The 13,073-nt window shown below is 24.5% G+C and overlaps 1 protein-coding gene across 1 annotated transcript; it reads left to right on the plus strand.

The window, feature by feature from the left end:
• Nucleotides 1-7,537: 7,537 nt before the first annotated feature.
• Nucleotides 7,538-8,567, plus strand: LOC130946265 (ethylene-responsive transcription factor ERF023-like). The gene has a single exon (XM_057874940.1). The coding sequence runs from the start codon at nucleotides 7,578-7,580 to the stop codon at nucleotides 8,187-8,189; it is 612 nt and encodes a 203-aa protein (XP_057730923.1). The 5' UTR covers nucleotides 7,538-7,577; the 3' UTR covers nucleotides 8,190-8,567.
• Nucleotides 8,568-13,073: the final 4,506 nt, after the last annotated feature.

The following is a 13,073-nucleotide window of genomic DNA, read 5'->3' on the forward strand; positions in this document are numbered from 1 at the left end:
TAACATTTTAAAACAATTAATAATAAATAACATTGATAACTACAATTAATAATATTATTTTTATTAATATATATACATATTTTTGTTTAATTTTTATAAGTAAAAAAATTAAAATTATTAATATTTTTTATACTTACATAATAAATTTAGTTAATATATATTAAAAAATAATAAAAAATAGAGAAAAAATTTTTTAACGATTTCTGACAATTATTCTAAAAAAATGAGGTTTGTAACAAAAAATATGTCAATTTTGATTAGTGCTTAATGGACAAATTAATTAATTAATGTATCATATAAGTATATTTCGTTAATTTTAAAAAATATCATTGACAGATGAATTAATCAATTTTACGTAATTAAAAATTAAGAATTAAAAAAGTATATATATAATGGATCCAATTTTATTTCATCCTCGTTTTGAAATTCACGTTTCTGTGTCATCGCAAGTTACAATATTCTTGTTACAATGTCCAAATCACACACTATTGATGTAGAGTTTTCATTCTATTTCTTAGGGTTAATGCTAAATGCGCATTTTATGTGATTATTAGGAACACTCTTTTAATTATTTATAGCGATGTATAATTATCTTTAAAAAACCTAAAGATATATTTTTTTAATATGATGTATATTTAGCATCAACAAATTTTTTAGTGATTATTTGGTAATTAATAAACAAGCAAACGTTCTAATTGTATTTTTTAGTATTTTAATAGCAAAAAATGTTTGAGAGATAGATAATAAAAAATTAATCTAAAACAATAAAAAATTATCTTATTTTATAGTTTTTAATTACTGTAGGTTTATTTTATTTTATGTTCTTTAATTATCACTTAAATAATTAAATAATATTAAATGTAATAAATATGTAATTATAAATATTAAATTAAATAAGATAATTTATATTATTATCTCCCTAATATATATTACTACTGTTTAATAATAATTTTTTTATTTTTACTTTTTAAATTATTGTATAAAATAACATGCATATATAAGCAAAAAATTAGTGAGTAGCAAACTAATAAATATAGCAAAAATAAAAAACTTAAATAATTAATAAGTGGGCAACTAGCTAGGCATTGAAATTAACTCCTAATTCAAACATAATATATACATAGATACTATTATGTATGAATACTGAGACAGATATGAGATACGACACGCCGATATAGAACATGCTAACACACGAATTTTAAAATCTTATAAGACACGGGGACATGGATACATATAAAATATAAAGTATTTTAATTTTTAGATAAATCGTAATGATATTTTGATATTTTATTGATATTAAAATATAAATTAATCTTTTTTATTATTTTTAATATTTTATTTTAATTATATTAAATATTTAAAATATTTTTTAATAAATAATAATATATATTATATCTAAATTTATTTCAAGAATATATGTTAAAAATAAAACTAGATATGTTGACACATGCTGGTATTTAGATGTGTCCAAACATATCCAAAAAAATTATTTTTTATTAAAATACAATTGAATAAAATAGACACACATATTAAACGAATATTGATAAGTATCATGTTTGAAATGTGTCTGATATACAGACACAGTAATTCAATAAAATATTCATATTTCATAGCATAGATATGAGAAAAAAAAAAGTTCACTTTCACCTTCTAAAATTAAGTTCTGTTTCAACTTTTATATTGATGATAATTCTACATAACGATTTAAAAGCATATTTTTGTCCAAAAACTTTGTTCATGTTCTATGTGTATATATATATAGAAGAAAGTGTCATGTTACTTCATTTTCAAACTGAATTATTTTATTGGCTTGTACAAATTTGCCATTCACGAGTAATATTTTATTTTGTATTATTTTATAGATAAGCAATAAGTTCGATAGTCCCATGTTCACTATAAAAGTCGTTATTTTTTGCAAACAAATTATATATCTTAGCCATGATTATGGTCATGGATAAATTTGATAGTAATATGATTTATTTTGACGCAAGAATTCTCACCAAACCATAAATTAGTTGCGCATTAATAATTACAATTTACACCTTGCACGGTATCATTAAAAATAGAATTGATTCAAGTAATACCGAATTTGATAATCTCAAAAAGTTTGGACTATTAAAAATATATTTTTTAATTTTTTTAATAATAATTAAATAGTCTTTATTTAATTTTAATTACAAATCAGTCATTTATATATTATTTAATTATAAAATATATTTTTATTTTTTAAATTATTATTTTATCATTTATCTATAATGTTTATTGAGAATCAAAAACTAAAACAATAACAAATTAGATATTTCATTAATTGTAATAAATATTTTGTAATCTTAATCTATTATAATTTTATCATTAATCCAGTTACATACGTATTAGTTGAAAAAATCGTGTTTGTTAGAAATTCAATCTATTGGATGCACAAACCAATCGATTGAATTGATTGAATTTTATAAGGCATGTGGGGTTTTTCTAATTACCCAATTGATTAAAATCATCAAAGCAATATGGATTTAGTTAATTCAATCGATTGTTTCTGTCCCTAAGTAAATTTATTTCCAAAATCTTATTCGGATTCATATTAGTCATCCATCATATCTTGATCACATACTAGCTCTTCTTGTTAGTTAATATCATCGTCCTCATGATATTGTTCATCCATCTTAGTGTCCGTAAATATACTTGACATCTTAAAAATTTACCAATGAAAATTTTTTTAATACACTACGTCTTATAACACTAAAATTATTTTTACTTATCATTTGAAAAAATATCATTTTCCAAAACCCCATTTTTCAACTCTAATTTTTCAAGTACGATTTTTTTTTATTTAGGGAGAGTTGGCCGCATTCTATATTTTTTTATAAAATTTGCCTGATCCCGAACTCTATAATTTTTATAGAGTTCGCCAAACTCCAGCGAATTTCACTCGAATTTTTTTCAAAACCAACGAAACTCAAATTTTGAAACCATTATCATTGTCTACAAGAGTACACATGAGTACACAAAAATGCACAAATAATAAGCATGACTTTTTCAACATTAATGGCAATCATTATTATCGTCTCCAAAAATACACAGATACACGGGAATAAGCCATATTTTTATTTAACAAGGATTTTTTTCATTATAAATTTAAAAAAAAAACTATTATTTCTCCAATATTATTGTGTACTCCTATGTACCCTTGAGATGATGATAATGATTGTAATTGTTTATTGTGAAGTTTAAGAATTTGAGTTAGCCATTTTCTTATAATTTAAAGTGAAGTTCGTCGGAATTAGACGAACTCTATAAAAATTATAATGTGACGAACTTGCTTTGTGTAAAAAAATTTTTATTTAAAGAATTAAAGTTAAAAAATAGAATTTTTGAAAATAATAATTTACTAAGGGGATAACAGAACCAATCAATTAAATTAACGAAACTCATATTGCACATCAATTGATCTCGGATTTAATATGTTTAATATTGTACAATATATTAGTCACTAGCTAAGATTATTGAGCTAGCAAAAGGAGCCAATTTATATGAACTATATATTATATTATATTTGATGAAATAATTTTTTGTGACTAATTTAATAAGACTATTTTCAATTGAGGATTTTTTGTTTTTCTTTTATTTGTCTCAATCTGAAGAAGAAATTGATGATATATATATATATATATATATATATATATATATATATATATATATATATATATATATATATATATATATATATATATATATAGTAACCTAACTTTTAATTAAATTTATAATCAAAGAGGTGCATGCATGCACAATTCGATGCTCTTGAAGTTGAATACAGAATTAATTTTATATATGAACTAAAAATTTAAAGAAATACATAAGAGAATAGAAAGAAAAAATGACATTTCGACTAAAATTTATGTCTTTATTATATTAATTTATCTGTATAAGTATTTATTTTCGAATAACTCAATAATTTTTTCAAGACAAAAAGATTTACTATTATTTATTCAATTTTCTCAAAAACCAATTAGGAAGTAACCAACTAATTGAAAATAATGAGATCTGTTTTATATATATATATATATATATATATATATATATATATATTCTCCGTTATCTTAATTTTTTAAATTTTAAAACTAAAAATATAAAAAATTAACTTAAATTGACTTATATTATAGTTAGCACTTAGACTATTCCTTACTCTAAAGTCCACTTTCATGCAAATGAAGTATCCAAAATTTAAGAACAAGTCCAAACCTAACAAAATATTCTAAAACTTTGCTAAAATTACTGTAGAGTTACTAAATTTACGCCGTAACAACTCAAAAACTTACATTCGTAGTCTCTCTTAACAAGCCATAGAGGGTCAGGCAGCTTGTACTACTTACACTTAAAGCAGCACGATAATATTTACAAAATAAACTAAAAATATATAGAATAGTATTTGTTAATTAATATAAAAAAATTATTAAGAGTTTTCTGAAAAATAAATACGACACTATGATGCAAGCGAAGGGGTGCGCATTGTACCAAACTACGTGCCAATGTGAATGTGAATGAAAATATGAGAATACTATCTTTAATATTATTAATGCATGCTACTTGCTGGTCCTTTACGTAGAAAATAAGAAATCAATAGCTTTTAACTCCTCTACTTGCATTGCAACATATAGGTTTAAAAAAAAAATTGGTGTATATAGCTTTTATCAATGGAATGAAGACTAGAAATGAATGTATATTATTTAATGAATGAAAGGGTTAATAAGGGTTAAAAATATTAAATTTCACTATTTTGGAGTGAGTTTAATTTAGAGTAAATAGTCAAATTTATTCTTAAAAAATTATTATTTTTTAAATTCATCTTTGATTTTTGTTTTAATTAAATTCATCTTTTAAAAATTTTAAGTTAGTTCCATTAATTTTTTTATCACTTCTATTGTTAATAATATTAAAATTTGCTGATGTGACACGTTTATTATTACTACATTAACTCCAGAATATACTTGACGGTCTTAATCAATTGAAATACCTCAATTTAGATGGAGTTAATTTAAGCTAATTGTATAAATTATCATTTTAGCAGTTAATGAGGACAATCAAGTATATACTGTCGTATTGCTTAACGTATTTGTTTTGTCGATTTTTAGCAAATTGATAGTGATTTGATTCTAATGATTTGGGAGCGAAACTTGCTTCTCTTTCTGCAGGTACCAGTTTTCTATAAGTGCATCAAAGACTCTCAAATTAAACGAGCATTGAAATGTAACAAAATTCAAAAGGTGTGTAAAAGAAGCTTTTGGAAGACAACATGAATGAAATCGAAAAGGTTTGCAATGAATTTAAATAAAGCGATAAAAATGCCTTCGATTAAATCAAAAGACTTTTGACATGAAGATTAAAGATACTCAAATATAAATCTGACAATAAAATTTAAAGATGCTTTAAAAATAAATTGAACAGGAAAAGTAAAATTTGCTCAAATTGTAAATTGAAAAGATAAACAGATAGAAGAAACTCTACAGAAATCAAACTCGAATGCAAACTCAAAAATTCGCTGTATGCTTAAGTGTATTTCTAAAGAAAAGTTCTAACTCTGATTTCTTAATATTTTCTAGTATTTATAACTCTTTTTTATAACCGACCATTAATGATATAATGTCCCCTCATGTGTGAAAATTTTGATAACCGTTCTCGCTCTTTTGTCCAAACATTTACCAGTTACTAAAAATACTTAATTCGAAAACACATTCAATCTTTCTCATTCGAATAACTGTTCGATTTATGATATCAATCGAAAATTGTGCCAAACAATTTTCTACTTAATACCTTTACGTGCATTTCTTTTGATCTCTACCTCCTTTTTGAAACGTTATTAATATTTTGAATCAACTCAATTTTTGAATATAATTATTTTTACTAACAGTATCATATCATTAAATTTTGATGTCATTGAACAATGAAAATAACAAAAAAACTAGTTTAATTTAAAAGTGAAAGAAGAGAGAATAATGTTTTATGAATTTTCCTTCCTCAATTTTACTCTCATAACAAATTCAACTTTACATTACATTAGTCAATTGATTCAAATTGAATCATATTATTTTTTGTTGAAATATTTACTAGATTTAAATGTTCAACTTGTTTTTTCTGATGAATTTCTTATATTTTACTTGAATTTGTTGGCAAATTTCAATTTTTGTAAGATGATAACAGCAATGGTCCACTACACCGCTGTATAGTAATTTCTTCGCTTATTCAAGAAAATTCTATCAATTGTAATATTATTTAAATTTTTGAACAAATTAGTACTCCAATATTTTACCAACTTAAACGAGAGGTAAATGTAATTCTTTATTAAAACAGAATGTAAATTATGTTTTTATTGATGTATAATTTTAATTTCTATTATTAAGTTTAATTTCTTTAATCAATTCACTACTTACTTTCTGCAAAAGGATAAATTAAATTACTCTCTTTCATATATTATTTTATAATTATATATTTAATCAATCTACAAACAGTAATTAAAATTTGAATACAAGTAATTAAGTTTTTAAACAAACATTAAAATATATTCTATGATTACATAAATATTTCTCAAGTTGATATTCTCATAAAAAAGAAAATAATACAATAAGTTGATTATATTATCTATAGTTTAATTCAAACATGATATAAACAATAACACACAAAAGAAAATAATTTTACCTTCTAATTTTCAAATAATATTGAAGTAATTGCTTTTAAAAAATGTGTTTATTTTATTCAACTATATCTCTTGAATTATTAATGAGATCCATTTTAAACTTCAACGAATATCTTTCATCATTGCAGGTGTATTATTCATCTAAAGACAAATTATTAAAATTAAAATTAAACAGAAGATATAACTTAACTTCAAAAACTAATTTATAAGATAATAAATATTTCACACGTATAAATTATTTAAAATTTTATTTTTGCAATACAAATAATTAGTCATAAATTTGTTCACAATTCTCCTAACTTAATTTAATAGACTACAAATTAATTTATCATAAATTTAAATTTTATTTAATAATTTATTATTAACTAATAAAATATTATATATATATATATAATAAAATTTAATCTCTTAATATTTATTTAAACGAATAAATGAGCTGAATATTTAATCTATCCAAGTTTATTATAATTTGTCACAAGATTAAAATAGTTTTTGAGTAATGCTAGGGGGCTAGCAATATTTGTGATTGGTAGCCATTAATAATGATTTAATAGTGTGAGATTTCATCCAATAGTTCACCTTTATTAGCTGGTTACATACTGACCAAAATGCAATAAAATTGCTGGTCTTAGACTTTTTCATAGTTTTTAATATATGAAAAATTACCATATGATACCAACGTGATTAGTCACAACCTCCCTTTACCGCTTTATGAACACACTATAAAAACAAAAAGTTGACCATTAAAAAAATCTATGTAAGGGGTAGTATCGTAATTTTGCATATGAGCACCACAAAGTTCATTATAAAGGAGAAGATAATGTTTGTAAACCGTTATTACAAACATTACAAAATAAAAAAATAAAATAAAATAAATAAAAAAATTCCCTTCATGGAGCTACAAACAACGGCCACCACCACCGCCACCACTTCAACCGTAACCGCCGCGGCAAAATCCACCATAAACCGCGTAGGAGGAACGCGCCACCCTGTCTACCGCGGCGTGAGGAAGCGTCGATGGGGGAAATGGGTTTCGGAGATTCGAGAACCTCGCAAGAAGTCTCGCATATGGCTCGGTTCCTTCCCGTCGCCGGAGATGGCGGCGAAAGCCTACGACGTCGCCGCTTACTTCCTCAAAGGCCGAAAAGCGCAGCTCAATTTTCCCGACGAGGTTCACCGTCTTCCGCCGCTTCCTCCTCCGTCGTCATGCACCGCACGTGACATCCAAGCCGCAGCTGCAAAAGCAGCACACATGGCCGCCGCCGCCGCAGCAGCAGCCGTGACTGCCGATGACGCCGGCGATTCGCCGGAGAAGTGCGGCATTTCGAATTCTTCCTCCGACGGCGATGATTTCTGGGGAGAAATTGAGCTGCCTGAGCTCATGAACGATGGAGAGTGCAGATGGAGTTATTCTCACGGCGGCGGTGGGTGGAACTCCGGCGGATCCTCCGGCTCCGGCGACGTAACGGCTTGGCCGGAAGTTGAGTTACCGTATAGTGGTTAGTGTATGTGTGTGTTTTTAGAAAAAATGATAACTTTGTGGTTGGTATATTAATTCCTCTTTAATTTTTTTTAATTATTTTTATGTGTGTATTATAAAATAATTATTGGAAGAAAAACTATAATAATAATTTGTAGCAGTAACTGAAAATTTTTTCTCCACTAATTATTGATATTTAGCATAGTTTTTACTGTTTAAAATTTCTTTAAGTCATGACTTAAAAACAAATGATTTGTTTTTTATTTGTAAAAAAAATATAGTTAACAGAAAAATCTAATAGCTAATTAGTATATTATTAAGAATTATTTTGATATAATTTTAATTTTAATGCTGTTTAATTAGTTAGCATATAGCATGATTAGTGATTATAATTTTATACATGAAATGGTGGATTTTGAATTGAAGCTTTGGCTTACTTAATTATTTATAATTAACTTGAATACACATTTTTAGAGTTATACATCTCTTTGAAGTTTGGTTCTTCTGTATTAGATTTTTCATGAGTTCTTTATTTATTTCTTTTTCGAAATTGAACTTCAAAAATGATAAAGGTAATATTAGAATGAATGTATATATTTATATATATAATATATAATTTTTTCAATTACTGAAGAAATTAAAAGAGGAAAAAGAATAAAGCAAGAGATGAGATTGTTTAAGTGTAATAATCATAATTATAAAACGGTGGTTAGCTTTGCATTGAACTTGTTAATTACTCTTCTCTCAAATACATTATCTACACACACATATACACACTCACCTTTTTATTCTATCTATTTTTTTTTTTTAAAATCTTTGAAGTTGATATCTCCACGTTTCTCTCTCTATCTTTCACTACTTTTCATTTATTCCTCTTTAATTTTAACCCCAATAATACCCTAAAAAAAGTTTGTATTTAATTAAGCCTAAAAAAGTTGTATTTAATTAAGTAACTATTAACTAACAATAAATTTGTCAAATAGTAGATAAATTCATTTATTTTGTAAGAATTTTGATTTTGAGTCCAAATTTCGTTGGATACTTATAGTTTACTACTAAATTAAATTAGACGAATTTAGAAAGGAATATTAGTAGAAAAGATTAAAAAAGTTAATATTTTCATAGTAAATGAAGATAAGGGTATGTTTAATTATCCATTTAATAATAATTTTTCCTTAATTAATCACTTAAATAAAAATCTCAATCTAGCCATCTTAGTTCTGGCGTGCAAGTGGAATCAACTATCACCAAATTGCTTAAAATCCATTTATCCTTTTATATACCTTTTACGTACACTACAAGAATTTTCTAAAGTAGTGGAATAATGAAACTTTCTCTACCATATTTCTTCTTTATGAACATATTCTCTTCCCTCTTCACACTTTGCATATTTCATTTTGGGAAGTCAAACTTTTCAATTTCAACTAGTTAAACATATAATATAATTAGATAAAGTTTTTAATATATATATATATATTATGTAACTTTTGAGAGTTGGAAAGTCCTTTTCTATTTTTGGTTTTTATCATTAATAATTAATTAATCAAGCCTTATTATAAGAAATTCGATTACTTATAAATTATTAAAAAAATTATTTATGCCAAGATATTTCAATTAGTCATAGAAATTCTAATACTATCTTAATTTTTTTTATAAAACTTAAATCAATAAAAAAAAACATATGAATAATTTAATTTAACAGAAATTTATTTATTTTTTTTAAATCTCAATATGATGTAACTAATAATTGTTGAGCTGAAACCAAATTAAATGAAATTTAAAAAATAAAATAAAAGAAAAGATAATAATCCTAGAGAGTATAGAGATAGTAGTGGCTACTAATGCAATATTATTGTGCATGATGAGTTCACGTCATTAACTATATTGATGTTATAGCCTTATAAGCACTTCGTACTTTAGTGCATTATATTGATGTTGCGTTTGAACTGTATGTTTAGAAGAGTCATGTTACATGTTAAATAATATTAAACACAATAATCATCGTGATTATTATGACATAATTACATAAACCTTTTTTAATAAGGATATTACTATTTTATCATCTCCTACATTTTCGTGGTATCAAGTTATCTAAGAATCACTCTTTTTTTTTTTTTCTCAAAGATAAATATTATTTTATTAATATAAAATAAAAGTGTTTCTGTAAGGAAGTATAAAAGAATTGGGTATTTTCATTTATCATCAACTGTGACTGAAAGACTAAGAGCTTAAAGAAAAGTAAAGTAAGAGTAAAGAAAATTAGCAGCATCTATCAGGTATGGCTCACGAGTTCACGCACTAAATTGCTGGCTTCTTTCACTATCTATAGTGCCGGGCTTATTACCTTCTCAAAAACACACCGATTTCTCGCTTTCCAAGTGCTCCAACACAGCGCCGCGATGAGGAGGGTCTTTTGTCTACCGTCTAATTGAGCCGCTGCCCAAGATAAGACTCGTTGCCACCAATTGAAAAATGTCTCTTCTTCTCTCATCCATAGGTCAGGAGTTATTAAGCTTAGTCTCCATATTATTGAAGATAGGGGACATTGGAACAAAGCATGAGAAATTGATTCAGCCTTTAACATGTATCTTGAACAAGTGACAGGAATAAATGCGAACCGGATGTGGACTTGTTGCAACACTGGAAGCTTTTCATGAAAACTTTTGATATCTTTTTATCACTCTTATTATATCTTTTTTCTTTTCATATCATATAAGTGTTATAAATATAATTAGTCGTACACTTTCTCTTATCATCTGATCTTAACTTAAAAAAAAAAAAATTATAATATAGCACCAGAGTTGTTTTAATAAAAAAATTTAGAGTTTAATTTTTCTTTTTAGACTTAAAACTTTTTTTAGCATAAGACAAATTAAAAAAATAATCAATAAGACTCAAAAATTTATTTTTAAGAGCCGTGTTAAAAATATAAAAATTCACGCATTTTTTACTATCCATCTAAATTTTTAAGAAAAATATTTTATAACAATAATAAGAATTGATAATTATTAGGTGATTACATAACAATATATATGAATTTTAACTTCATGTTCATTTTAATTTATTACACACACACATATATATATATACCGTTTAGGTTTTTTTAAATTAATTCATGATAAAATTCATATATAATAATTAAGCTAAAAAAATTACATGAGAAAATTCAGTCACGTTGTGGAAAAAGATTAACAAGGATAGATAGAGAGATTTCGTCATCTTTTATTATGTGTACATTTTTAGGGGGGGGGGGGGGGGGAGTGTGAAGAAATTGACATTTTACTATTTTTCATATCTTTATTTGTCTTATAATTCAATAAAAGGGAAGTGGATCGAAGTAACACTCAATTCAAAATATTATGTTTCAGATTTTAGAACCATGTCAAGAACGTGGGTGATTGTCACTTTGACAACGAAATCTATCAAATGGGTAACATTATGTGTGTGGCTTAGGTTTAATTTTTGGATAATGAGGTGAAAAATGTTTTTAGTTAAAAAAAAATTTGAGAGTTGACTAGTATTTGTTTAAATATAAAATAAATATAATAAAAATTTATTCATCTAATATTTTTTTTTCATTTTTCTTGAATCTCAAGTTTTGAGATATTTAGTAGAAAAAGATTTTAATTTTTTTTCATGCTGCTTTGTCACCTAAGAAGAAGAAGGTTAATATATATCATCAATAATAGTTGATAAAATAATTTATTTATTTTTAGTTTTGTTTACAAAGGAGTAAGTTAATTAGAAATGAGAGGATTATTTTCTAACTTTTATGACTGGTGAAAGATTTAGAATTCGATTATTGTTAAATTTAAAAAAAATAACATAAGACAAATTAAAAAAAAACGAAAAAAGTTGTATAAAAATTTAAACAAACTCAAAAATATATTCTTATTATTAAAAAAAATTTGTTAAAAATATAATTATTTATGTACTTTTTCGTATCAACTTAAATTTTTAGTAGAAGTAATTTTATGACGAAAGATAAAAATAAATTTTAAGATACATCAAAACTCGAAATATTTTAATTATTATTGAAAATGCTTCCACTAAATTATCACTCACTCTGCTATATGGAATTATGTGAACAATAATAATTTTAAAAACCAAAAGAATAACATTGATAAAAAAATGTTATTTTTCACACATGTTTAATGTGTATATATATACATATATATTATTCATATAAAATATACGCATATTAAAATATGAATACATAATATATAAAATAATACATATATAGTGATTTTTAATATGCACAAAAAATATTGGACTATACATTATCCTAATAAAAGCAGCATTGAAAACATTGCAATGAATGTCATTTTAAAGCTGGTCAAGGTCATTATCATCATAATCAGCAGATACAGCCATTGATAGAAGAAAGTTACTAGTGTCCATTTTCACACTTAAATAAATCCTCTTCTTTTTTTTTCATTTTATAAAGATATTGTATAAATAATTATTTTTAAGTAGTTAATATTATTAGCTATTTTTTTATCTTTATTTTTGAAGAATTTAGGAGTAAGAATTTAAAGATTTAAAATTATAAAAATTAGCTGATATATATTAAATAATAAAAAATTAACTCCCAAATTAAACACTATCATAAAATCAACCCCTCCCCTAAATTATTGTTTATTATAAAATAACTATAAATTTATGTAAGATTATTGTTTATTTTATTATCCTATAAATACATTCTTTTGTTAACCTACGTATTAATTACTTTATCCAAATGAACAATAATTATTTCTCAACATAAGTGGTTCATGATTATAAAACCAATATTTCAAGTGCTAATTCCTAATTAGATAACACTCTTGGCTTCTCATCATAAAAATTTTTTAGTATTTATTTATAATTCTATCTTTTGTTCTTTTGTGTGGTCCGGTAATTAGAATAAAG

The sequence above is a fragment of the Arachis stenosperma genome, chromosome 8 (genome assembly GCF_014773155.1).
Source record: "Arachis stenosperma cultivar V10309 chromosome 8, arast.V10309.gnm1.PFL2, whole genome shotgun sequence".
Lineage (NCBI taxonomy): Eukaryota > Viridiplantae > Streptophyta > Magnoliopsida > Fabales > Fabaceae > Arachis > Arachis stenosperma.

What these genes read in the sequence shown, in the direction of transcription:
- LOC130946265 (XM_057874940.1), top strand. Translation starts at nt 7,578, where the DNA reads ATGGAGCTACAAACAACGGCCACCACCACCGCCACCACTTCAACCGTA.